Source organism: Haliaeetus albicilla, chromosome 19, assembly GCF_947461875.1.
Source record: "Haliaeetus albicilla chromosome 19, bHalAlb1.1, whole genome shotgun sequence".
NCBI lineage: Eukaryota > Metazoa > Chordata > Aves > Accipitriformes > Accipitridae > Haliaeetus > Haliaeetus albicilla.
Genome location: NC_091501.1, coordinates 14908379 through 14936232, shown reverse-complemented (window position 1 = coordinate 14936232; position 27854 = coordinate 14908379). Strand labels below are relative to the sequence as shown.

General features: G+C 43.1%; 1 protein-coding gene across 1 annotated transcript in view; it reads right to left on the bottom strand.

The window, feature by feature from the left end:
* Nucleotides 1–24087, bottom strand: part of PTPRO (protein tyrosine phosphatase receptor type O) — a 159025-nt gene extending 134938 nt beyond the window's left edge. Inside the window, 3 exon segments of the mRNA XM_069807805.1 lie at nt 23692–23744; nt 23747–23786; nt 23788–24087. Coding sequence (XP_069663906.1) covers nt 23692–23744; nt 23747–23786; nt 23788–23907 — 213 coding nt within the window. The 5' untranslated portion in view covers nt 23908–24087.
* Nucleotides 24088–27854: the final 3767 nt, after the last annotated feature.

Sequence of the window (27854 nt, the reverse complement as noted above, 5' to 3'; positions counted from 1 at the left end):
ACCAATTTGTTTGAGTTTCAAAACTGTGTTTTGTAAAACAATAGCAACAACAACAAAGTCAGAGAATTGGAAAAAAATTATGTAGCCTGATGTGAACACAAATATTTTAGGAATGCTTATTACGTTTAAAGAACACATAATAAACATGAACAAAACCCAAAGAATAAAGTAAAATTTAAAAAAAATGTACCCAAACAACCAAAGAAACCCCCCACCCCCCCACCTTTTTTCTTCTGTATAAAGGAGCCACCACAATGCCATGTTAGGCCATGACAATCAAGTAAAAAAAAAATAAAAAATAAATAAAGCTACTAAATGGAACCCAGCAAGGAATATGAAGTGAAACAATGTAGTTTCACTGTGTACTATAAGAAGCATCTAAGTAAATACATGAATGAAAAAGAAAGCACTGTAAAGCTGATTTTACTTCTGGTGTTAATATTTCAACTTTTGAGGAGCAAAGAGGATGCTTTACAAATGAATCTTATATGAGGTAGAGATATTTTTAATAAGCAGATTAAGCACAGAAGGAACCGATGCTATTGTTTCTCCTCCAGCTTAACACGAGATCTCTGTGCCACTTTCTGCAGCACCTTTCATGGATTGGAAAACACCAATTAAAAGATTTCAGAGAAATCTAATCAACTCCTTGCCAAAATAAGTGAAATTTTCTTAGCTACTTGTATGGGGTTTATATAAGAAGTAGGAGTCTACAGACAACAATACAATAACCAGCACAAATAATTTGGGAAAACTCTACATTTTGTGGAAGGCCAAAAGCTGGAGGATGGAGTAAATTATCTTATGATTGTACTCCAAGCCTTATGCATTTGTCTTGTGATATTGAGAATCCAACGCGGGTTGTTTTCTGTAGTCAGAGCTGACTAATCACATGGCTTTGTATGCTCTCTAAAAATCAAGTCAGACTTTTTTAAAACATGCAATTAAAGATCTCAATGGTTTTGGAGAGAAGAAGGGAACTGAGTGTTTGACAAGAAGCCTCCTGTTTACTTCTACATGAATAATGCAACACAGTTTGAACAGGTACTTTATAACACATACCAGATACGGGTCGTCAGCCTTGTTTTCTTCTGCATAAGAAAGCCTTGCTTTTGGATGCATGAGATTAAAAGCTGGTGATATAAAATGGACCATCTTTTTAACAGGTTAGATAAGCAACTCAAAGTTTGTATGCCTGTTCAGACTTTGTGGACATGCAGTTTTACATGATTCCAGGCAGTTTCTGCTAGTAGCCAGTGAACTGTTTCTCTCATGCTTTTTCAGTATTTCTACATCTATTTGGAGAAGAAGTGCTCATTGGAATGGGTACACAACCAAAAAATGTTAGTCAGCCTCTTCTCTGCCTCCAAAAAATGAAGTGGAAAGCCACTAATAGGTATTTCTTTATTTCATCCAGGCTTTCTTGGTTTAACCTGTAATATGTAGAAGGGAAAAGAGGACTGACCAGGTTTCAGCCATCATCACTAAGACTTCAGGGTGAAATCCCAACTCTACAAAGGCAGCAGAAGTCAATTCTGGATTTAAAACATAGGGTTGATGCTTTAATATTCACCTCCCATTAATGTTCTTTAAATCTCTTCCAGAGCTTTGAAAACCTTAGTCCAAATGACTTCATTCAAAACTGCTGAAATTACCCAGAAGCTTTCATGACCAAGAGATACTGAAATTCCTCTGCTTTTTGCAGCATATAATCGCATGCAGCCCGAAAGGTGCATTTAAGAGATATGAACTTCAGTTACAGCATCCAACGAGTCTAATGGGAGCTTCAAAATTATAGTGGAACCAGAGGCCAGGCAGGTTTCGCTGTGATGCCTAATAAATATTACAGATAGAGCTTCTAATATCAGCTCTGAACTTTGTACAAATCCTATGTCAGGTTTTGGCAATGCTGTAGGCTGATACAGAACACAATCTTATATTTCCCCTTGTATTAAAGGGGGAAAAACCAAAAACACCACCCAAGAAAATCTGGCACTGAGAAAATACTAACAACCCTTCTCCCCAGCAGCTGAAAGTTTTTTCTTGAATAATGAGGGGAAAATGAATGTGCAATGTTTCCAGACATCTATCCTTCCAGCACCACGTACCAAATGCCTAGGAGCATTTGTGCTATTAATAAAGTGTAAAGTTGTCAGTTCTCAAAACGTCATGATCTTTTGAAGCACAAAAAAAAAAACCTCGAAAGACCTTGCCATGCACTGCTAGAATGTACTGCACGAGTGCACCCCTCATTTTTCCACATAATTTGCAGAAAGTTTTTAAATGAAATTTCATTTGAATCTCAGTATTCAAGGATGCCAGGAAATTTCCAGCCCTGTGCTTTATTTGGTATCTGTTGCCCCCAAATCCCTCTGCCTGTGCTGTCATGTGGGCAAGAAAAGCCAGCACGGGACAACCCAAGCCATAAGGGAACGGAGTGCTGGGGGCTGGCTGGACCCCAGGGCAGTACAGAGCTGCTGCCAGAAAGCATTGACTTTCCTCACTGGATTCATCTCAACCTCAGCTGAAACTACCTAAAATGGGGGCACCTGGTCTGAGCAAGTTGGATTCATGCTGTCTGGACAGAGATGACCGGGTCTAGAGAGTAAGTTATCACACCTTAGCACCGACGTGAAACATCTGGGACGTATAATCCACTCCCTTCCACTGAGTACACAGCAAAACCTACAGCCCAGGCCTAGGCTATGCACATCTTTCTAATGGCAATGCGAGGCAAACCAAATCTCACCACAGACGCAAGCCCAGAAAGCAGTTTCTCCTTCTGTGAGGGGAGGACCCGACGCCAGCACAGGCTGGTTATCCATCGCTCCCAGGCGTTCCTATTGCAAATGCAGCTGCACTCCATTGCCAAGCAATTTTAATACGGTTATGCTGCACAGTCCAATTCTGCTGCTCTTCCCTCATGGAAGCGGTCCCACTGAGTTTAACAGGATTACACACGTGGAAGGCAGTTTGGCCTCATGCCTGCTAGCTACGGAGCCATGGAAACATCAGTTTCGGTGCAGGCTGCACCTTGGCTGCGTACTCGGCGGCTGAAGCCCACATCACCGCAGCTCTGCTGCTAACGGTAGCTGACCCGATTGGATTAAAACCAGTTTAGGCACAAGTACCCGAGATGTAATCACATATCTTGACTGCACTGCAGACCCAACTAGCCAAAGGGCCGGTGGGTAATCGCTACCAGCACAGGGGATCAGTCCCAGATCTTGTCTCCCTTGCTTGAGTGTGCTCTGTTCACGGTGTCAGCAGCGCACTGGGTCAGGCTGATGCTTCCTTGCTTAACTCTCTACTGACACTACTTCTACAGCACAGAAATTCCCAAAAAGCGTGCTGCAGAAGCTGCTCAACCGGGGGGAAGTCTGATCTGAGCCCACTGGAGGCTACGGGAGCCTCCTCTTGAAATGAACAACTGGAAATGAATCCAGAGGAATTTCAATCTGAAGCTATGCTTCTTGTGCTGCATACGTAAGAGAGCAGTTTCTTCTCTTTGTCTTTCAGTTTGTACAATCGGGATGGATTAAACAATGCAAAAGCATGATCTTGAGGATGTTAGGCTGGTCACTAATTTAGGGGACTACTCAAGCAAGGAAGGATTATTTTATCTAATTAAGACAGAGCACAGTATTTAAGACAGCATTTGCATTAAAACAGACAATTCAGAATTACAAATACTGTTGGGTCTGAAATTATGATTGTTAATCTCTCCTCGCATAACAATGTTCCACTGACACACATTATAAATCACTTCCTTTTGCTTGCAGTAGATGAAGCCATCACTCAAAATGCTCAATTATAATCTGAATATAATTTAAAAGGTGAACTTACTTTAGTTTTACTAAGGGCAGAAGGGCAATGCTGATGGTGTAATACCAATGTTAATGCACTACTTATGACTGAAATTTGGTTTGTATTCACTAATTCACTCATTCCTGTGATCAGAACAGGCAGCGGTTCACTCTCCTGAATCCTATTTCCCTCTCTGCAAGCGCACTATGTGTGCCACGGACAGGTCACCCAGCGTGTATTTTTGAAGACACAAAGAGCAGCTTGGTCCCAAATTCTCCATGAACATTCTCCTTGTAGGGGCCCTCTCATACATCTATAAAATGTGTACATTAATCTGAGAATGATTTTTAGCAATTACCAATAAGCTGTTTTAAAAGGACATGGTAATCCATAGTAAAAAATAACCAGAAAATAAACCCCAGTATCTTCATTTGTGTATTAATGACAGGAAGGTAAGATTTGTGGTTTACAAACTGCAGTTAAACATGGGTATGGAATCATTAAAATATAAAATACTGCATCATTAATTTTCATTTTCTCATGGAGATGAGATAGACATTAGCAAGTACGTGAACACCAGTGCTAATACTCTCTACCCTTCTCAGCATCTTTAGGTGCCAGGATTTAATTATCCTTTGTCTCATGTTAATCTGCAGAGATACTTCCACTTCAGCAGAATCACCTGTCTCTGTTGAAGTAAACACCTAAAAATAACCATTTCCAGTGAAGAACTGTAGTTTACCAAAATGCAGCAGAGCAAGGTTTTACAGTAGTAATTAGGTTTGCTGACCAAATGAATGCTTTCAATTCAGGTCACTTTATTTACTTAATAATGGCAGATATTTTAAATTTATTTCATCTCCAGACTCTTTTTCAACTGACAACTGATATATATCTAGAACAGTCTTACTTAGCGATAAATTATTTCTAGAAATGACCAGAGGGTAAAAGAACTGCCATGGGTAAAATTGGTCTGGTCTTCATCAAAATTTCAGCCATCCTTTACTGGCTGTCCTTATTCCCCATTCACAAAGCCCATTTAGGAAATCTGTTACAGAATGAAAGGCAGAAGTCCCAGTACAATCCCTTTACAAATTTCAGGACAGGACTGTAACATCCTACATTGATGCAGAACCCATTTTTCCCAATAGTTTTCCTCACACTTCCCAAAAACAATTACATAAGACACACTGAAGTATTTGCAAGATGAAGTCTACCCGAAACTTTTATTTATATTAAAAAACATGTTTACACCTGCCTCCTATTCATTTGAGCCAGGGGAGTCTCTCCATTTGCTCTTTTTTTTTTTGTCTTTTTTCTCTTTTCTCTTCCCCGCCTCCCCCTCTTTTTTTTACTAGCACTGCTAATGATGCACACATGACTCTCGGCAGTCTTCTGGGACAGAACAACCTTGGGCCAGCATACAGTGAGACTGGCTAGCACCAGGTCCACTGGCAAGGACTTTGTGCATAGCTGAAAACACAAACGATATCTGACCGACCAGACTGAATTTAGTGAAGACTCCAAGTACAGTTCCTACTCTTCTTGAAAAGAAAGTCAGGAAAATTTCCTTCCTAGTGAACTGCTTGTTCCAGGTGGGTTCCTGCTCAAGCACCGCTTGGGTTTGCTCCTATTTCTAGAAGTGAAGAGACATGAGATAGTTTGTGCGGACCCAACAGCCTGCTGTCAGCAGAGGAAGGAGGAATTGCTCCTTGTTTCCCCCATCCCCTCCCAGCCATCCGCTCCCACTGCCTGCTGGACCACTCGTGAAGCCTGACCCTACTAACCCTCCACAAAACTACCCCAGCTGAAGCGGTGAGCAGGGCTGGTGCCAAAAAAGGCTCTGATGAGTAGCAGAGGTGGTACAAGAAAGGGGCCAGTGGCTTTGCACAGAGCAGAACTGGAGCCAAAAGGAGTGAAACCTCCTGGCACCAGCAAACCTTTAGGATGAAGCAACATGAGCCAGGTGAACCTAAGATCTGACACCACTGTATTAATTGCTGCCACTAAACACAAGGTAATGTCATCACAGACATTGTACTTTGGAAGACGCTAGATCTCTCCTCATTACATAGCCACATTTTGCAGTCTGTACTCAAGATGGCCCCGAGGCCTGCAAAACAGTCTGAAGTCAATGCGATCATTGACGAGAGTGAATTCTCCAGCCCCAGTTCAGCCAGGCAGTTAAGGACATCCACAGGCTCAGGCTGCGGGTCACTTTGTCGAAGCCATGTGTTCCAGGCTAGGCACAGCCTAGCTCAGAGAAGGTCTATGCTTGCAAGTAGGCACTGGGAGGAAAAAGCCCTTACTTGTGGCCCAGTCCCACCACCTTCATAGGTGGAAATATAGTGGAGAGACTGACATCGATTTCAGTGGAAGCCAGATACAGCCTTGCTGGCCCACCTGTAATTATATTCGTGTGCAAGATTAAGGAAAGCCAACTGCTAGACTTGTACAGAAACACATGTGCAGATGCTTTTGAAGGCATTTGCAATGCTTCCTAATGTATTCAGAAGCTTGAAGGCATCACTTTCCTCTTTACTCTGTAAGGTATCCTGCACGTGCGCAGCAAATCTCAGCACACTGGGGAAGTTGGACCTACTGGTTATACAAGTCTCCACAGCCTGGTAGCTCCTACAAGCAGCATCCAACCTGTTCTGGCTATCAGACATTCAGAAACCACGAAAGATTTGCAAAGTCACGTAAGTGTGGCTGGACAAAATTTCTGGAAGGAAAAAGAGGAAATACTGGCAAAGCCACATGACTCTCGGCACAGCCACCTGATGCTTGCTTGTTTGTCCCTATCGTTTTGTGCCTGCTTCCCCTCTGCAGCTCAGACCCTCTCTGCTGCTACGTGACCCACGTGCCACTCAACACTCTTGCAGAGCCACCAGTCCAGCTGCACCACCCGTTCAGGAAGCCCACACACCACCGAACCCACAAAGTTGTACTGTCAGCAAGACACCTCTCTTGAAGGGGACCCCCACCATCCCCAGCTGCAGCTTACAGCTGTTCTTCAATTCCTTTTATATCAGAGCCTGTACCTAGCCACCAGGTCTCAGTCCACGGATTAGGGGCCTCCAGTGAAACCCTTTGAAGATAACCTTCACAAAACATGCTTTTGTGGTTTTAGTTCATTATTTATCTGCTTTCACAAATTGGCGGAGTGGTTGGTTTTCTAGCAAGATTATAAGAACTTAAAACTGCGATATTCAAAAGCAAGGTCATATACCTTCTAGGGAAAGCATTACTGTTTGTTAATAACGTGACCAATTAAATCCCAGTGTGTTGTGTGGGAGCACCACTGTTGTTAGTAATTGTGAGTTTACAACTTAGGGAGGGCCTTCGTGTAAATCACATAGCCATAGCAATAGCCCTAGAAAATCTATTTTATGGGCCATCAACCTGTCCTGGTGTAGGGGAGGACCAATTTATCTACCAGAAAGCTTGGAGTGTGATTAATGGAAGGAATACATGTAATTCAGACAGACAAAAATACCCAAACAGACTTGCATTAAGTGCTTTCCAAGAAAAGGTGATGAGAGGGAGACAAGAATAAAAATCAATTTTAAGCTCTTCACAAAGATTTTTGGAACCCCCATCCTTCTAAGATTACAGCACAATATTTTTAAGACAACTACCTATTTTTGAGGTGTAAAGAATTTTTAGTTTAAAAAAACCCAACAGTTAGTCTATTTATATTTTACAGTAGGAGATCTACATCAAGGGTCCGCTATGTGTTGATCCTGTGCTAGTATCCCAGGGCCAGCTGGTGGTGGTATATGGCCAGCTGGTGGTGGTATGTTGCCCAAAGAGGTTGTGGAGATACATGCTTATTGCTATTCAAAAGCTGTCTGCACACAGTCCTGGGCAACTGGCTCTAGGTGGCCCTGCTTGAACTTGGTTGTTGGACCAGATGACCCCCAGAGGTCCCTTCCAACCTCAACCATCTTGTGATCCTATGAACTGTAATCAGGACAAGGTTATGAAACCCTAGCATAGTTACAGCCAGCTGAGCTCAAAGTCACAGGGACTGATGTTGATTTTAGTTACATTTGGTAAAAATCAGTGTAATGCCATTGCTTGAGATGAAGTTCATTTGAATTCACAGTGTAGGTGACTAAGCACAGTAATTGGCCCTTTTTTTTTTCCCTGAGAAATATGATCTCTATTTGAATAGCAGCTATTTTCACTAAAATAGTCTTTTCATGTAATCAGTCTTTTTGTGACTATTTAGCATTCCACTGGAAGTTAACTATTGAGCTGGGCTAAATGGCTGCAAATGGTGTGTGCAAAGAAGCCTTTTCTTTGACTGTTATAAAATGCAATCCAGAATGTTTACTGGAGAAATACAACTTCACATAGGAGTGAAAAGCAAAATACTCCAGAAATGAGGTTACACAGTTTAGGTGAGGACAACGTGCTAGAGGCTGGGTGTGAGCCGAAAGGACTTGAGCAGGGTTACGTGCGGGTGGAGGAGAATCAGGGCTGAGCAGGGCAGGAGGAGATGACAGGTTAAACAGAAGGGGAGGAAGTGGGCTGGAGAGGAAAGGGGTTGAGGAAACAATAGCGAGGGGACAAACACTAGAAAGGATAAATGTGAGAAATGGGCTAATATTTTATTCTTGGAAAAATGCAGATCTCAGACACTGAATACCTGCAAAGGTTGTTGAAGTTGCTGAATTTTCCTTGACTGACTCTCCCTGCCTCCATTTTTCTTTAAAGAGGTTTGAAAGCTTAGGATTTAAATGTTCTTTCTGGAGAATCAAAATATTTGCTGGGAAGCTTCTTAGACTTCTCTGTCATAGCAAGAACTACAAAATAATTTTTGTCGGTTAATCCAAATTATTATTTTGCCTTTCAAACCTTCTGAGTACCCAACCTCTACAATATTTCTTGCACAGCATTAATAAATAAAACATCCACACACTCTGCCCATTACTGTAAAAAAAAAAAAATCTTCTAGTATTTAATTCATGAGGGAAAGGAAGAGGAAAAGATTCTTTGTCTTTGCACTTTCCTAGAAATGTCTTTCAACTCTCCAACAAGATGCTGCCTCAGACGTGCTCAGAGGTGCTCCTTCTGTCCCCCTCAAGTACTAAGCCTAGTTTCACAACCTGAAAACCAGATCAGCCTGCAGCTTATCCACGGATAAGCTCCCCACCAGCATTTTAGGTGCCAGTCAGCACTCTGTTATGACAATGTGGTAATGTGAATGGTAACATAAGCCCTCAGAAAACATCAGAGCTGAGGTACCACAGCAATCCCTCTGTGGCTTGTACCGGTTGTTTATCAGAGAGGGATGCACTAGCACAATCCAGTCGCACTGCAGAGGAGGACACAATGTCTGCTTCCTCCCTTTCAGGATACAAACGAACGCAAAGGGAAAGGACCAGCTGAAAGCATGGTGTTGCCACCTTCTCCCCAGCTAGCAATGCTGCCTTTCTCTGAAAATGGGAAGACAACAGCACCCTTCTCCAGCGCAGAGCTGCAGGGATGGAGGAGCACCATCAGCAAGGCAATGTTAGCAAGCCTGGCCGGCCACCTGCTTCCATGAGCCCTGGCACGACTCCCAGGCAGGCAAGGCTGGGGGGTAAGAGCAGCTGGACCCTCCCCAACACCTGGGCAGGTCCCGGCCACCAGCCTCCCACGTCCCGCCACGAAGCGACCCTTGCGCTGCAGCCAACAGCCAACATCAGCGGGCAGCTCCTGACACATCCTGCGGGGAGCTACAAAGCCAGGTGAGATATTCTGCCCCCTCTTCTCCTGCCTGACCTGGTGCAATAGGGACAGGACAGGACAGACATCAGTAGGTCGAGTCCTGCAGGAACTGCTTCTGGTCTCCCAGTGAAACCCGGCTGGCTGAAGGGGTGGGGAAACAACCCAGCCCCCACTACGCCACTGTCATCCTCTGTTTCCACAGTCCCCATGCTACAGGCTACCAAAATCTGACCGCTCCTGTAAGAAACAGCATCCACAGAGACTCCTCCATCACTGCCACAAAACTGATCGTTGGTTGGTTTTTTTTTTAATTAAAAAACATATTTATTTAATCCCTCACAGTCAGAATAGCAATATTTAAATTTATGGGGTAGTGCTGGTCAGGGGACGCAAACGTTCAGGGAGTATCTTTATCTTGCCTCTCACCAGAAAAGATTTCTAGTTTGATCTGACGGGTTACTTTGACATAGCTCCTTTAACCATAACATCTTTCCATTCCTCTAGTAGCAGAGATTTAGCATTTCAGGCTGAGTACATATGTTGGCTGAGAACATAATCCTCAGCTCTGGGCATAGGAGTTCATGGTAAGAGGATGGCTCTGCATACAAATTGAAAGCACTGAAACGCAGAAAAGAAAAATACACTAAACCCTAACATGCATATTGTGAAGGCCTTCTGGCATCAGAAGAAATCATCAGTTATTTAATTTGACATCTTTAGAAGCAGAGGGACTAGAGGAAAAAAAAGGAGAGAGAGAAAAAAAATGGATATGACCTTTAGTCCGACACTCCAAGTAAAGACTTTGGATAAATACTTGCAGAGAAGGAATATGCCAATATGCAAAGAGGAAAAGATATAAATGAAACTAGACCATTTCAGTAGAGAAAAATCCCAGAGCTCCCATTCTACAGCCATTTCTGACAGCACAGAGATGGATTTATCAGGGGGCAGAAGGGGACACTCCCCTTCACCTCTATTAGCCTTCTTCATGTAGCACGTGCGTTCCTGAATGCAGGATCCAGACACATCTCTGCAGTCCATCTGCTTCCCCTCATTCAGAGGGGGGCTCATCTCCTAACGCAAAAAGACTTTTCGTTGTCATTGCAAAAATTCACAGCGGCCATCCAGCAATTACCAGTCATCCGTCACATAGAACTGTAGGAATAAGGGGTAGTGTTTCTGGACAAAAACATAAAGGATCAATATCCCAGGCATCCTCTGACACCACTAGACTCTGTTCTTTAAACTTGTAAAAGACAAATCAAAAAAATGCACTGTGGAAAACCAGAGTATATGTGAAACTCCTGTATCCACGACATGCAACTGTCAGACAATCCCTGTTTTAATAATTTATAAGCCTTCCAAATTATTAATATCAACTGAAATCATGCATTTAAATTGCGTTGCAGGCAAGGGGCTCTGTGGCAGAGCCATTTCAGTCTGGAGCCCCTTTCCCACATGCCCTGCAGCTCTCCTGGGCACAGTGGCGTGTGAAGCGGACCTCAAGGTCTCCTCCTCCGCACCACCCTCCCTGCACAGTGGAGGCCAGAGATTTCAGCATAGCTAAATCTAGCTTTGAAAAGAGTTGGGATTAGAGAACCAAACTTTTGGAACCCACAGTCTGAGCATAGCTGATCTGCCCTAGGCCATGCATAGCATCTCAAAATCCCTTCTATTCATTTCTTTTATGCTAAATATATAGAGGTGCAGAGGTTTTTCCTTTTACTATAAACTCGTCTCGTTCTGTGTAAGCTCTGTTCTCCAGGATATCTTCACACTCTCTGCTGACACCTTTCACTTCACAAGTGGCAAGCACATTCCACAGAATAGTCTTTCTTTCTTCCCAAAATAAATTAAATCTGGCATTGTAGGGTCTTCAGGGAAAAAGCATCATTTTGTTTCTCTAACAGATGACATTACGAGATGATTTTCTTTTTTTTTTTTTTTTTTTTTTTTTTTTGAGAACTGTAAAACATGCTTTTGTGTTATTCACTGGAAGATCTGACTTTTTTAAAGCTATAGGCAGAAAGCTTTTTTATGGTGATATTGTTTGGAAATCAGGATTCATGGAACAGAACTGGAGGAAGTAAGGACCACAGAACAGCAACCATTTTATAGACTTTTTAATCTTGGGGGGAGGTGGGTTTTGTTGTTTGGGGGTGTTTGGGGCGGGCAGGGGAGTTTGGGGTTTTTTTGTTGTGGTTTTTTTTATTCTGTATCCTGTAGTTAAAAAAAGAAATCCGTATTTTAGCAAGGAAAAGTAAACATCTGAAAGTATGAGCTAACATAGTTTCGAGGCAAAAATCTGTGAAAAAAACTAATGAATCACTGAACTTATCCTCCCCTCTGACATTATAAATCATTAGTAATAAAATGCTAGCAAGATGCGGAGTCAGGCAGCAGAAGCTGTAATCGCAGCCCAAAGTAACTGTTCCTTTGGAGCTCATTAAGTGTATCGAGTCCCTGTAATCTTCTATTGATTTTAGGAGCAGTGGTTCAGTTATCAATACAAAAAGTGTAAGGGAAATTTCCAGAAAGGATTCCACATATTTCTTTGAGAAGAGGATTTTCGACCTTGATTTTTACAAGTTTCTCAAACTGGATGCAGTGATGAGCAGCTCCTCTGCTCCAGCACTAAGCCAGCTAGGACAGAGGCCAGCCATGCCCCAACAGCTTTTAATTCACATTGCTCACGAGTACCCCCGCAGTGAAGCTTTAATGGTTTCCTGCATGCCTAAGACCTGAGCTTGTAAAATATATAAAGACATGGTACTCCTCCTAGAAGTGTAAGTCAGAAGAGGGGTGGGGGTGGGGGGAAATCTCAATCAAAAAGCCTTCTTGAGAAATGTGATCCTGTGAAATGAATGGGTAGTGATGGCAAATACCTGCCTGATTCTTCAGGAAGTTTAACTGATAATTAAGGCACATGCTAACAATGGCAGCTCTAAGAATTTTATCCTTGATGTTACATTTAAATCTCCAGCACCAAGGAGCTGCTGAATGCAAGAAAAGCAGATTTCAGCAAAAAGCTTGTGACTGTAACCCAGAGTTTTAAATTCTACAAAGAAAGATAGCCTAAATTTATTTTTTTAAATGAATTTGGAAAAACAAAAAAGGTCAAGTTAATAAGACAGTTTCATGCTTTTTTGAGTCCCAATTCATGACTTTTAAAAAGGTTTAATTGACTATCACTCCTTCCCTGCAGGGCCCTAAGAAGTTGTCCAGAGAGGCGGTGGAATCTCCATCCTTGCAGATACTCAAAACCTATCTGGACACGGCCCTTAGCTCCTGACCTACCTGGCCCTGCTCTGAGCCAAGGCTCTGACCAGATGGTCTCCAGACATCCCTTCCAGCCTAAATTAGTGCACGACTCTCAACAGTTACGCATTTCCCTGTATCCTGAGAGACACACAGAGTCCCCGCTCTATACTACAGCATTTGCCGTTTTGTTGACAACCAGGGGACAATTCTGAATCACCTGCTTTGTCAGCTGGCCCATTGCAGTCTCTTGTTCCCCCCTTTTCCCACGTGCCGCAATTGAGCGGTGTGCCCTGTACACCCTCCCAGCTATGCAGTGGAGCGAGGAGTATCAGCATTACCGTCAGCCTAAAGCCAGCTAGAAGGATAAATAAGAAGATACCTGTGATAGTCCAAAAAGCGGGCAGCAAAACATAAAGCTGTCCAGTGATATCCAACCAGACCACATCCAGCTTATAACACCCCTGTGACTTTTGCCTCACCATTTTTGAAGAGAATCATTCCTTGCTTTTGACTTGCAGCCTTACCGCTGCACCTCCAGGCAGTCCAACGCAGCAGCCCTTGGCTTTCCTCGCTCTAGACAAGATAGCTTGCTGCCAGCCCAGTTCTGCTGTGTTGTTGAACCTCAGTGCAACAAGTTACTACACTGGGAAATAAGCATGAGAAAATCTGACTCTTCCTTTCTAAGCACCATATGGGACCCATACACCTTACGGGACAGCAGACAAATGCAGACAATGTAAACTATCAGCTTAGAAAACCAAATCATATTATTCTAAACATTTCAATGGCAAGATTGAGTCTTCCAGTTAAAACTAATACTAATTCAGGTATCCGCTAGCTCTCATATGCTTTAATCATATAACCAGCACTCATAAGGGCAACAAATTCCTACCTCCAGAAAAAATAAAAGAAAAAAATCTTTCAAATAAAAATGAAAATACCCTGATCAGTAGAGGAGTTTCCCCCCCAGTGTGCATTGACAATGAACAGTTGGTTCTATACAACCATTACAAGCTACCATTACAAAAAGCCAATCTCCAAACAGGTCACTTCTTTATTAAAAGTTAGCTACAGAAAGAAAAGGGATGCAGAATTAACCATGTACGTAACTGGAACAGATGAAGCCTGCAAGATACACTCTGGCATGTTCCAAAATACTTCTGTTTCTTTTCCATTTTGTCTCCTAACCACATAACGTTCACAAACAACTATTCCAGTCACACCAGTCCTTCTGGTGAGGCCATAGGGAAGGCATTCTGGCTCTGCTCCAAGCCGAATGCTCATGCACCATATAACAGACATTTCAGAATTTGTTTCCTCCACTTGGACACTTACCAATATCCTGACTTGCTACTGTCCATCACCAGGAAAAACTGGTTATCTGATAGCTAGGCTGTTACGCCACCACATAAAAACCCCTTTGTCCCAGCATCAAGCACAATGTCTGCCATAGCCAACTGGTCTCTGGCATGCTGCTGTGCAAAAAGTCTCCTACAAATTTCAGGTCATCGATGGCAAAATATTAAAAGGAAAAACTATATATCTCCTTTTTAAAGAATATTTACAATATGCAGCAGATATGGATACAGACCCCATTTAAAGTTGTTGCTATTGTTAACTTCTTTTGACCATTCACCCCTCTTTAATTCTCAAGTTTTAAACCACACTATGTCCATACAGAAACAGACAGAACTCAGTTAATCTCCACAATGGCTCTGTGTATATATCTAAGAACACATCCAGTTTTCTCCTCTTCGTGGAAGGAATTCAGAGGATTTAACCCCACCATGAGTTCCTCCAAGCAAGAGCAGCTGAGCTACTCAATATGTAACTTGAACTCGTTGCCAGCTCTTAATTTGGCTGTGCATTTGCCCTTTAGAGAAAAATTATTTTCCAGATACCTATCTTAAATTACTTTTCAAATTCTGGTTCCTTTCTGCATTTCAGATAAGCACGTGAATGTATTTTGAACTGGTATTTTCATTTGTGTGATCAGATAGGAAAGTCTACTGCTCTGTAGTTAACTGGAAGCGTGTAAGTGAAAGAGTCTGGGAAATAACGGCTGTGTTCAGGTCGCACCTGAGCAGAGCGGGATAAGAGTCTATGTTCTCAAATTGAAAGGCCCCAGATCATCATCGGGTTTTGGTATCGCTTTTGACTCAGCTAGCCTATTAAAGAGGCAGGGACCACCTGTATTGGTCAGATCCACATACAAGTGTGTATCTGGTATTGATGCAGAATTTGGTTTCCATCCATCCACGTATCTGTGTTAATGCTGCAATGCCAGCAAAAGTAGCTGTAGGTTAAAACGTACTTAAACCCGAACTCTTACTTGAACAGTCCCTGAAATATGCAGAGGAAGAAAAAGAGGAGACTGATGGCTCTGCCTTGAGAAAACCACCCTATTTTTTGCCTAGCGCTAGTTACATAACTTAAGTTTCCTGCAAGAAGCTCCTCTCGTAAGAGCAGAAACATTCAAGTGTTCTCCTGTTACGCTGGCTCCAGCGGCAGATTACAACACACCAGTTCTTGCCAATACAGCTACTCCCTAAGCAAGAAGGTTGCTCCAGATTTATCTGATGGGGAGTTTCTTTAAGCTATCAGACTCTCAGATTCCAAAAATCAAAACCATCCCCTGGCCTCCCGTTCACACTACCGACACTGCAGCGAGCGAGCCCAAGGTCACCAGCACGTCGCAGTTAACTCGATGCTGCACGTCAAACTTCACAGCATCACCCAGCTGAGATCGCAGGTCTTCCTGCTGGAGCTTGGTCCAAAGCCCATTTAAAGCAACATAAAGACTTCTATTGACTTTCTTTGGACTTTGGACCCATTCCCAGAAGCACAGTAGACTCTCTGATAGCTCCCAGCATCCTAAGAATTAGAGGCAACCCGGCAGTTTTGGTTCCAGCTAACAGAAGTCAGTGTTGCACATAAACAACAGGTGAGACCACAAAATTATTATCCGTATTCATGGAGTGCTTCCGTTTCAGTTAAATGCCGGTGACACATTATGGTGTCACCATTCTGTAGTTTGCATGCCTTCCCACAATGCTGCTGAGGAAACCTGATGGGCTTTGGAGCCTGTGGAGTCCTGAGTTAGTTTTCAAGAAAGACTTTAAAATGTATTTTGTGCTTAACACATTACTTTGTAACCCACTGAGAAGGAATTTTATACCAGAGATCATTTTGAAATACAGTTAAGTATTCACTATGTATTCATTTATCTTTCAGTAAATGTCATAATTTTTCTTGTATTTAATAACTGCTAGTTAATTATGTAAAATCCCATCCCATCTGCTTATTCCTTCCCACAGCGAAATTAGAGGGCTTGATTCTAAAGTCATTACTCACAGAAGGAGAGGCATTGATTTAATGGACTTCCCTGAAAAGGGATTACAGTATAGGATCCTCTGATATTGATTTTGTGACATCATAATCTTTTCCTCAGAAGCAGACACTGATGACTCAAGATAATATCAGTGCAACGTTAGGCAGGGGCAGCCTAGTTAGAGAAAGAAAATTATTAAAGAACAGCCCTCCTAGTTTAAGGTAAGCAGATTACAATAAAATATTAGCTATGGTCTCTGTTTTGAATAAAAGTTCTCTTTAAAAAAAAAAAAAAACAAAAAAACTGACTTATGTTTCTCTCTTTCATCTCTTGCCCTGCTTACAGTTACTTTCACGAAACTATTGTGAGCTAGAGCATTTTTTGTAGGTTAATAGGTTCTCTTTGAAGGGATTAAAGTCACATTGATTATTAATTTTTTTTTTTTGATGTTTTAAATTGATGTAAATGTCCAGAAGCTCTGATGAGCAACATCCTCTAGAAATCAATACCAAATAAAAACAAAAGCAGCAAACAACAACAACAAAAAAACCCTCTGCTCAGCTCTTGGGGGAAGCGATTGTGACTTATTTCTGTTTGGAAGATATACCGCCCCTTGGAGAATACCAGCAACTGGCATATATGATAATCATTTCTCAGTTATCTAGAGCATTTTTATTTTGATGTGTCTATCTTTCAGACTTCAGGCAGAGTCTGCAGATATTTTGCATACAGAACAAAGCTAGGCACAGCAGTGCTAAGCAAATAATAAATAAATTAATTTCATTGCTGTTGGAAAATGTTAATTTTTTTCTTAAATCCGCCTTGGAGTACTTTGGGAAAACACTAATTCGCATTCTTTCTGTGGAATTTTTTTCCACCAATTGTCTCTACTGTTCTTCACCACATTTTAATAGGGTGTTGGGGTTTTGGTTTGTTGGGGTTTTTTTTTTTCTTACTCAAGCTTAAAATTTCTTTGCTGTAAGTGGAATGAGAACTAGACCCTTCCTTCTCATTTGATAGGCCAATGAGGAGTAAAGATTCTCCATGTTAAAATGACTTCCATATGAACAATGAGGAAATGATCCTGAAAAGCTGTGGTGCAGATGAGACATGTGCCAAACAGCTGATTACACAAAAGGTAACAAGGCAACTGGGAGAGTCTGTGGTCTGCTCTGGAGACTCCTCTCAGCCTAGAAGAACAGCCCCTTCTTGGTTGATTCCAGGGATGTCTAGCCCAAGAGGAAATCATTGAAAACTCTTAAAATTGAAGGAGTTTCTGATCTGATCCACAACTTAGAGACTGGGTCCTACCTCTCTTATCCCAAAGATTTGGCCTTTGCACTACATAGTTGGAAGTCAACATAACTAAATTGGGGACCTCCAGGTTTATAGCACACAAAGTAGCTACAGTTGTTCAATCCTTCTGACACAACTAGAAGACCCGTGTCTCAACCTCCTAAAGAGCACTGAGGCCCAATCATTTCAGAATCACAGCTGTTACATTGACAGGCAATATTATCTGTTTTTCCCAAAGTACTTAAAAAGGAATTTAGATTTTTATCCTCCAAGAGGTTCATATCTACCAAACAGCTACCTCGTGTTAAATCTCTGGCTGACATAAAAGCACAGAGTTGTTGACTTTTGTTATCTCCATTCAGCTCCTCTGAAGTGCTCAATCCCTGTGCTTAAATGTCCCACTTGAATTTTTCCATCCCCGACATTATGCTTTCTACCCATTCACAGTGCCCATCCCACATATTCTCTTCTTATTGCCATACTGCCACCTCAAGACCAGCATACTGAAAGCTGAGTCTATTAATTCCCTTAAAAACATATCTCCTGATAGTAACAGGGAGGAGAGCTATCAGCTGTGTCACCAACTTTCCCATCACCGATGCTTACTGTAAAGCATTTCTTCTCTAAATACACGCATATAACAGAAAAGAAAATGCAAAGATAACCATAGTAATTTGAGCACAGCACATACTACTTTTGCTCTGGTACAATGTGCTATCTTTATGGCGAGCCAGACATGATGCATACAATTTTATTTCTGGAACTCCTTCATTTAAAAGCCACTGTAATTTCCTAGCATAAGAACGAAGGAGTTCCAGAAATAAAATGCATCACGTTAGGCTTACCGTAAAGACAGCAGACTTCTTCCTTAGGAGTTGCTCCCTTCACTGGTTGTATTCATTCAAGATTATACAGTGCTATGAAAAGCAAGGTAATCTTTCTGTTTCGAGTATCTCCCGTTCTCTATTCACCTGTTACACATTGTGCACGTGGCAGCCGGTGTGTGTTGCCACATTTCTTTCATAAAGATTTTCCTCTTTTCAAATATACACCGATAGAAGCTTAATAAAAAAAAGTTATAATAGCTTTTGTGTGCAGAACATATTTAATAAGCCGTTCTCTTCATTTTCCTAGTAGACTCCTAGGTACTAACCTCTGTGTCAAGATTTTAAAATATTTTTAACATTTATCAAAGTTTGATTTTTTTCTTTACATTGCAGTCAATTACATTTTGCTACAAGAATAGAATCTTTGAAATCTTGAGTAACCAAAATGTAATCACTAATTTACTAGAAGATAAGAGCGCTCAGGATGATAAAGATGATACATACTTCTCCAATGGAAAAGGCAAATAATTTTAAAGAACACTTAAAACCAAAGTTAACTACGAGCCTTTTAAGTTGTTCAGCGAAAAAGACCTGTTTTCAAAGCTTTATTTTTTGACATTTATTGTCCTGACCCATATGCCTAAGTAAAAAAAGCTCTCTTCTCCAGAGCTGAGACTGACTAGTAAAATAAGTCTCAAGACGGATTTACACAAGACTTTGGTCAGTTTAACATTCATTCTGAAGCTCTGTAGGGTCATTTCATGATCTGCCTGGATTGCTCTGTATGGTGACATCAGAAATGCAGAGATTAGTGGGCTTCTCAAGTTCAGTCGGCACACCGTCTGTGAGCCCTTTAATGAATTGCCATGGGATCACCACAGGTAAGTCTTTATTCAGCATGGTCCCTGTCTTAACCTGAATGAGGGATCACCCTTGAGTGCAGCTTCTGACTGAGGTGATACAACCTAGAAATTGCCTTATTGACCTCGTGCAGCTTGAGTCTGGGGCTCATAACTCCTGCAGAGATGAAAGAACTTTTCTTGATCACCCACTATCATTTCACCACAATGAAATCAGAAATTTGCCAAAGAGTAATAGCAGACCCTTATTCCACTGGCAGAGAGGGTTTTGCAAGTGCCTACTACAGTTCCGTAAACATGAGTTGGCATCCAAGCATCCTCTTCATCAGCTTTGCCCTCTAGAATCACCCTGGCCTAGAAATACTCCATGAAAATAATGAAATGAGAGAGAACATGACTTATAGAAGTTCTGGGCTAAGGATGACCATTCGTAACGAGCTTTTTTGCAAAAGAAAAGCATATGCTTTTGCTGGGAGAATGCCTTTCTCTCCCATATGGCCTGGATAGTCTCAAACTAGTGGTAGGCAGAAAAGTTCAGACTGTTTTACTTCAGTTGCTCCTCTGAGCCCATCCAGTCACGAGGAAACCTTACATTAGTTTTGCAAACAAAGATGAACTGGTAAGATGGGGGGGGGGTATTTTGGTACTAGTAGGACATGGTCATGAGGAAAAAAACCCAATCAAACTTGTTTTCTCAATAAGACCTTCAATCAGCAGCTCTTAGAGAAAGAAGAGATGCTAAAAGGACTCCATACCAAAATTCACATTAAGTGTCCTTTGGGGTTTTGGTTTGTTTGGTTTTTTTTGTTTGGGGTTGGTTTTTTTGGTTTGGTGTTTTGTTTTTTTTTTTTTTTTTTTTTTTCCAGCCAGGAGTAAACAGTGGTGAAGCACTGGGGCTCCCAGCTGTGAAATCAGCCTTTCTCTTAAAAAGGTTTCTCCCACAGAAAGAGGCAGTGTCCTGATGGTATGGCTTTTGCTTCAAATTACTGACATTAGATGCAGATATTCTTGCAAATTACACCAATAGAAATATATTTCCTTTGTTGGGTAGGGTTGTGCTGAGTAAAGTCTTACAGAACCTAAATCTTTTTGAATGCCTTGGTCCACGTAAACCTGTATTTAGACTTCACTATGACACCAAACTCCATAAACTGATGTAGTAGTGGACAAAAGTCTACCCTGCTAGACACAAAAAGTTGTCCTTACTAAGAGAAAGAAAGAGGGTGTTGCTGCTTTATATGCAGAGCCTGAAGAGTATATATAAGACTGATACAGAAAGACCTCAGTCTCCTGGAAATGAGATGCATTTTCTTTTATTTGCATTTGTAGACAATTTTCCTGAAAAGTGTCATCCCTCCTATTTAGTCCATACATGGAACTACTGTGACAACCATTTTTCTCATTGTTTTCCTACTGAGAGCATTGGTCAGACCCTCTTGGAGGTGTAACAGATTGTAAATGATGTCCCAGCATCAGGTTTGGCACATTTAAGATGCTTTGTCCTCTACTTAAGCTCTACTTTGTCCCACACAAATAATACAGCAAAGAAGCATAAAATCACCCAGGTGCAAGCTACTAACAGCATGGGACATCTGACATATCAGTCACATAATCCAGGGCAGAACTTCAACTGGTGGAAGCTCAGTGTAGACGTGACTAAGGAAAGGTTGCTGGATTGCAGTTAGAAAAGATGGGAAAGATAACATCAGTCACTGGGATCAGGGAACGTGTCTACTTTTTATTGTTCTTTATTTAGCTGAAGTACAGATTTTCCTTTTGGCTATGATCAGCCATGTCTTTGCCACGCCAAAATGAGACCGTTACAAAGCATGCTGCTAAAGACTATACCTTCCAGCCCTTGAGACTGAAACACCAGAGAACGCAGACCCATTGCGAAATGGCAACATATTAAGAGATTCCTACAGCAGAATGGTTGGAGGCTTTCATCTGAAGCAAGACACAGCCCTGTTCTTCTCCCAAGTACTGTAAATCCATACTAATATCTAAGCTCGCACACAATGCCTTTCTTCTGCTAGTTCCTAAACTAGCCATCAGATAAGAAAACCACTGAAGAAAGAAAACAATAAAGGTTCAAGATCACATTGGTGTACTTCCAAAAAAAGATTATGGTATTACCCTGGAGCACAGAAAGCATTCGCATCACACTGTAAAAGGAGGAACTAATTACTAGCCCATGGGCAACAATATCAGGCACTTGACATGCAGCGGGCAATATCCCTCCCTGTTTGATCTCCTTTTGTCACTGACCGTACCAGCAACCTGAGACAACGTCAGGACTTGGAACAAGTTGGCACTATTACTTTACGCCATGAAATATGGCAACTGGAAGAGAAGAGAAAATGTGCTTTGAGCAGTTTTATCACTGTGCAAAGCCTGCTGATAATTTTACAAACTGCCAGATGGGCATCAAGGCCACATCAAGCGGATACAGCTTAGCAAGTGACATTTGGGCTGCTAACGCTGAAATAGCAAGCACACAGACATCGGTTTTGCCCATCTTCAGATTCATCAGTTCAATGCCGCTGCTTCTTCAATAAGATTAACTTCCAGGTGAAACATCAATTTAATAACTCGAGGCTGGATAATTTTAGCATTGCTTCAACAAGATGGCAGAACTAAACAGCACAAAACTAGGGAAATGCCTTGTTTTGAAATTAGCTGTTTTCAATTATTTATCACTGCAAAAAAATATGCAGACATTAAAGAAAACGCAGTGAATTTCAGGCTCAGGAAAATGGTCCTATTCCAGTGATCTGAAACAAGCACTGCTCTTGCTTCCCCAACTTCTTTCCTGTAACCATGTTTACTCTAAGCGGCCTCTGAAGCCTCAGTTCTCCTCTTATTGTAGTGTCTAATAATAACATACGAGAGAACTAATTACAGTAGACTTGCTATCCAACCAAAGTCATAATCCAGTCACACATGATGTTACTGATGCACGTCTGTCTTGAGCTACAGCTTTACCTTCTCTTATACTGCAAAGTTCTGCTAATGCTCATCAGCTTTCTTTGTCATTGCAGTCCTGGGTTTGTCTGAGTTTTATCTGGCTCAGAAGTGATGGTTACTTATCAACAGAATGAAAACCTGAGGCCTTGGCTACCTTCAGATCTTACCAAATTTCTTGAGATTTATTTTTTATTTTACAAGTATAGTATTTTACAAAATTAAACTACTGTCTTGCTTTACCACAGTAATTTTTGTCACAGTAGTGCTAGTAAAAAAAAAAAAAACAAACCAAAAAAAAACCACCTTGATTTTTTTTTTTTTAAAAGCCAGGATTCAGAGTAATATGAACTCTGTGACTGTGGGTTAAAGCAGCTACTTAGATCTGTGTGCACTTCTATATTAGGGGACAAACTAGAACCTTCATCTTTCTGCTGGGCCATAAGATCCACGGCCTTACTTTCTTAAAAATAAAGGGTAAAAAAAAAAAAAAATCACCCAATTCCAAGGAACAAAATTTTGCCTGTATATTAACATTTTATCTTGCATAAATGTATGTTTCAGCAGTTATGAAAATGAGACAGCTGACAGTTGACTACTATATGTGAACAGATGCTGTGAAAGCTTCCCTTTAAATAGTTCTGTCAATGCAATGTCAATTTTAGAAGTGACACCACTGCTGTTCTAGGACATGATCCTGCAAACTCTTATTCACACAGGGAGTCCTGCTGATTTCTGTAGAACATTTACATTTATAAGACTCTAAAAGGTCAGGTCCTTAGTTGCAGAGCTCTCCTTAGCAGTGACTGACAAATATACAACAAAGTTTCTAGTGGTGCTGAACACTGTACTTTAGGGCAATAACATTTATAGGCAGCGGTATTCGCCTAGACGATACGTACATTTCCTTTCGGAAGTTACACGGAGCATATTAAATACGCTCGAGAAACCATTAAAGGAGCGAAAGTGTAAAGATAAAAAATGCCATGTGAAACCGAGCTCGCAGTATTAAGCGGAACTTTGAAAAATTAATCTGCCGAGAAGATAGGCTGAGCCCGAGCACAGCGCGGTGCCGATCAGAAAGCAGCGTTAGATTCTGCCACGGCAAAACCGACACGATCCGCCGCCCGCCCCTTTGTTAGCTCCGTCTTCATAGCGGTTCCCTCGGCGGGAGGAGGCGAGAGCCCTTTACCGGGGGCACACGCCGCGGCGGGGGGCGCTTCCCCGGAGCCGGCGCCGGGGCCGGGCCGGGCGGTGCTGAAGGACAGCGCGGCGCCCCCGCCGGCACCCCCCCCCCCCCCCCCCCAAAACCGGCACACCGCCCCGCCGGCTCCCGGCACCCCCCGCCGGGCAACTTCGGAGGAGGCCGAGGACGGCGCTTATCGGCGGGGACGCGGGAGAGGGGGGAGCGTCTCGGCCCGGGGCACGGCGGATCGCGCACCCCCCCAGGCCGCCCCGCTCCCAAACCCGCCCGCAGCGGCTGCCCGCGGGAGCACAAAGCGGGGGGAGCCGGGGCTGAGCGCCTGCCCCCGCCGCCCCGCCGAGGCGCACAAAGGCTCCGCGGAGGGGGCTCGGTGCCCGCGGGAGGGGGGGACCCGCACCCCTCCCCTTCCCCGGCACTTACCTTCAGCAACACAAAGAGCCAGAGGAGGCAGGAGCGGGCCCCCGGGGCCCCTCGCCGGCGGCGGCCGGGCATCGGGGGGGACGGCGGCCGCGGCCCGCGGGGGCGGCCGGGCGGGGGGGGCTGCTGCTCCTCTGCCCCCTGGCCCCCCGCCTCCGCGCCTCGCCTCCCTCCGCCCGGCTCCGAGCCGTGCCCGGCAATGGCGAATTGCGGCAGCATCAGGCGGCCGGCGGCGGCGCCGACCTCCCCGCCGAGCGGCGCATCCTGCCGCCCCCCGCCCCTTTTATTTGGGGTTTGCGACGGGGAGGGGGGGGGGGGAGGAGGAGAAGGAGGAGGAGGAAGGGGAGGGGAGGCGGCGGCGGCGGGGGGGGGGTGTCTCTCCTCCCCGGAGTTGGGGCGATCGCGCAGGGGTGGGGGGAGCCGCCCGGCGGCTCCGGGAGCGGCCCCAGCCCCCGGCGGCCGCCGCCCTCGCCCCCCCCTACGCCGCCCCCCCCGCTCTCGCTCTCAGCATCTCCGCCGGCAGGGACAGCCGGGCGGCAGGCGAAACCGCATCCCCGCCACAGGCCCTCCCCGGTGTCGTTTTCCCTGCCTCGCCCCGCCGCGATCAGGGGACAGAAACGGGGCTTTGGGCTTCTGCGGGAGGCGGCCGTGCTGGAGCTACAGCTCCAGGAGCAGCGGCCGGTACCCAGGGACCAGCGGGAGACACGGCCTTTGGAAACAAGGCGGACTGCCCTACGGCTGCTCTCTGGAGACAGAACGAGAGTCAGGACAGCTCTTCGGGGGCTCAGGGTATAGGTCTAAGCCTGTAAAGGGGGGAGAAGAACTCATCCTGTCCCACGAGATCCTCCTGCCCAGTGATTAGAGGGGCACATGGAAAAACCTGAGGTCACGGCTCCTGTCGTGTCTTCCCCCCACATCCCACCCTGAAAACCTGCAAGTTGACCAGGGCCATCTCCAAACTGAAGGACAGGCAAACTATTCATCTTTTCAAGAGTCTTGCTTAAGGTGATGTCCCCAGGAAAAAAAAAAAAGGGGGGGGGGCAGAGCAAAACAAAACCAAACCAAACCCAAAACCACCTATGCATGCCCCCCTCATTCGACCACTATGATGAAAATAGTCTTTCCAAAACAAGAAGAATGCATCAGAATCTGGTTTGTCACCAACCACGCTCTCACTCACACCAGTATAAATAAGGGTGCATCCTCGGTGCAGCTATCAGAGCTATAACCCATGTCCATCTGAACAAAATAAGGCTGTTTCTGGGGCATTAAACTTCAGAGCAATTTTGGATCTAGGTGTGGTGTCCATCGCTTATAATAATGGGCCACAACCTCACTTTTCCTTAAAAAACTAAAATAGTGGCTGAAAGTAGATTCAGGGTTTGTTACCAAACTTTCCAAGTCATTTAGGCAAGATGAACTCTATTAACATTCTTGTGGGAAAGTCCTTTAAACTGATCAATTACAAAGTTGTTTTCTACCAGCGTTACTAAATTAGACAATAATGAACCTGCATTTCAGAGCCCTGCCCGGCTTATACGTGGCGTATTTTTGATTTTCATACAATTTGGGCCTTCAGTCAACAAAAGCTTGATTTCAGAGTGGCCAAAGCCAGAGAGGGATGTGCTTATTTTGTACTGAAATGGGCCCTGGAGCACTGATTTGCCACACTTGATGGGGATTAATCCAGAAAATGAAGGAGAAAGTCAGGTCCTGTGTAGATGCTGGCACAAAGCCCAAATTTAGAGCTCCAGAAGGCAAATGCTATTCATGTCTTCATTTATAAGAAGCTGGGGACAGAAAAGACCTACTCAATGCTACCAGTGAAGGACACAGGCCTCTCTTGGGTACTCATCACTCTGTTGGTGTTTGGAGAATTATCTGAAATTGGTATGCAAGGAGTTAACCGTAGCTAAATTTCCTTCAGTACACAGGTTTAAGATGAAGAGAGAGGTTATCTGAAAGACAGAGCAGTGAATTTCTTTAGGAAATTAAGATTGTCATCAGTACTTGAGAGCTGTGGATTTAATTTTAGGCTAGGAAATTCTTGTTTACTGAATAAATTAAATTGTAATAGCCAGTGATTTTTGACATTAAGATTGTACTTTATGCAGTCTTTCTTCTCCAATATTCCACTCATTTACAACATTTAGATGTTAAAATGATGATGGCATAAACAAGACTAAAGACACCTAAAAAGCAAAAAAAATTAAATATAAAATTCTAGTAGCATTTTAGCCTCAGAACAACACTATTTGAATCAAAGAGTTAAAGTGAACAATAGCTGAAAGAAGTGAGAAGCGTTCCTGGAATGAAACCTTCAGTAAAAGACTAAGACATTAAGACATTCTGGTCTGGCTGTTGCAGCAAAGAAAAATGCAGCCAAGAGAATGCAAGAATAGCATCCTTTTTAAGTTGGGGGGGGGGGGTGTCTAGTGATACCCAGCCTTTTAAAAAAGTGCCAGTGCTTTGGGAGGTTCCAATCTGCCAATAGAATAGAATCCCTTAGAAAATGATCATTAAGTTTGGGGTTGGTTTTTTTAATTAAAAAAAAAAAATTAAAAGGTGTTTTCTAGCAACTATTTGGGATTGTGTTAGATGCAGGCAGTAGACCAGTTCCTGCCAAGGAAAGCCTACATCAGCTTAGAGAAAGAACGTATAACGTGAGCAAAGCTATCAAGCAAAGATTGTCATACTGGAGAGGTTGTGCTCCAGGCTTTTTCAATGGGTGAAGCCTGGAAAGTCATACAAAGCATTTCATAAGAATGCAAGAAGGTAGGACATGAAGGAGGAGCAAAAGAAATATCTTCTTTTCTGATAGGAGGTGTGAAAAGTAAGTACAGACTAGAGAAAAAAAAAAAGGAACCATGAAAACAATGGCGACCTTACTTGTCTACAGCATCTAAACAATAAAAACAGTGAGTCTACTAATAAACCAGCAAAGCTTTAAAAATAACAAGACAATGAGATATCTTCCTTTTACTAAGGGGAAAAGAAACAGGGCAATTTGTAAGTGTTTGAAAGTGGGCAGTTAGTGAAAGGTACTGATACAAGGGTATTCCAGAAGCTCCAGAAGTCCTTCAAGCCCCTATCTACTGCTCAAAGGTACATCGACGGTCAAAAGGCTTCCGAAGGGCTCGATAGCCCACTACATCAGTCCAGGAGGAAACAAAGGAAGTATTCAGCAGCATACCTCACAAATTAATGTGGAATTTGGTTTCTTTGAATGTAAAACAGGCAAACATTTGAGAAAAAATTAAAAAATAAAAATCAGCATAAAACTGCTTAAATGGGGAACCCACTCTGGAGTAAAACATGGCTTTTTTCAGCATCAGATATTGTGGGTTTGGTGATTTGACCTAAAACTTCCCCCACCCCCCATTGCATTCCAGAATTCTGAAAAACCCCTTCTTGGCACAGTGCAAGCTGAAACATATTCCCAGTTACTGAGAAGGCCCTGTAGCAAGGACTAAGTCAGAGCCCTGACCTTTGCATTTCTGTAGCTCCTGCAGTACACAGCAGCTGACTGAACAGGGAGTCCTTCACTCCACCAGGAAGGTCCCTTGACTCACATAAGACTGACACTCGTGAACCCCCGCCATCTTTTCCCAGAATTTATTGAAGGTCATACGTGGCATTATGGCATGGATATATGGTCAGAGCGTGTTGCATTACGAGCATTTCTCATTTTTTCCTAGGAATCTGTTCTAAGCATATACTTGGAAGGCATCCTTAATTTTTCTTGGGCTATGATGTACACTGGGCTGCAGTGGTATCAGAGCAGGTTTAAGGGACTTTGCTTCTCTCTACATCCACCTGGCAGAATTATGGTGAAGCAGAGAATTTGGAGCAGAGGGACCTGCCAGTGAGGTGCGTAACAGGGTATGATGATACAGACAAAATTCCCAGAGACCTGTCTGTGCTCACTAGATTTACTGTAAAATCTGGGGATGAATTATTTTGTGATGTGCAGTATGCAGGAACACGATAAAGATATTTCAAGGTATTATGGGACACAGATCACTAGGAGACAAAAAACGTTAAAAGAAAATCCTCTTGCATTTTACGAGCACCACGTACAAGCAGGACTCCACATCAAACACACTTTGTCAAGAGCTTCTCGGGTAGCCCATCAACTACTTGAAGGCTGTGCTAGTGACAATGTT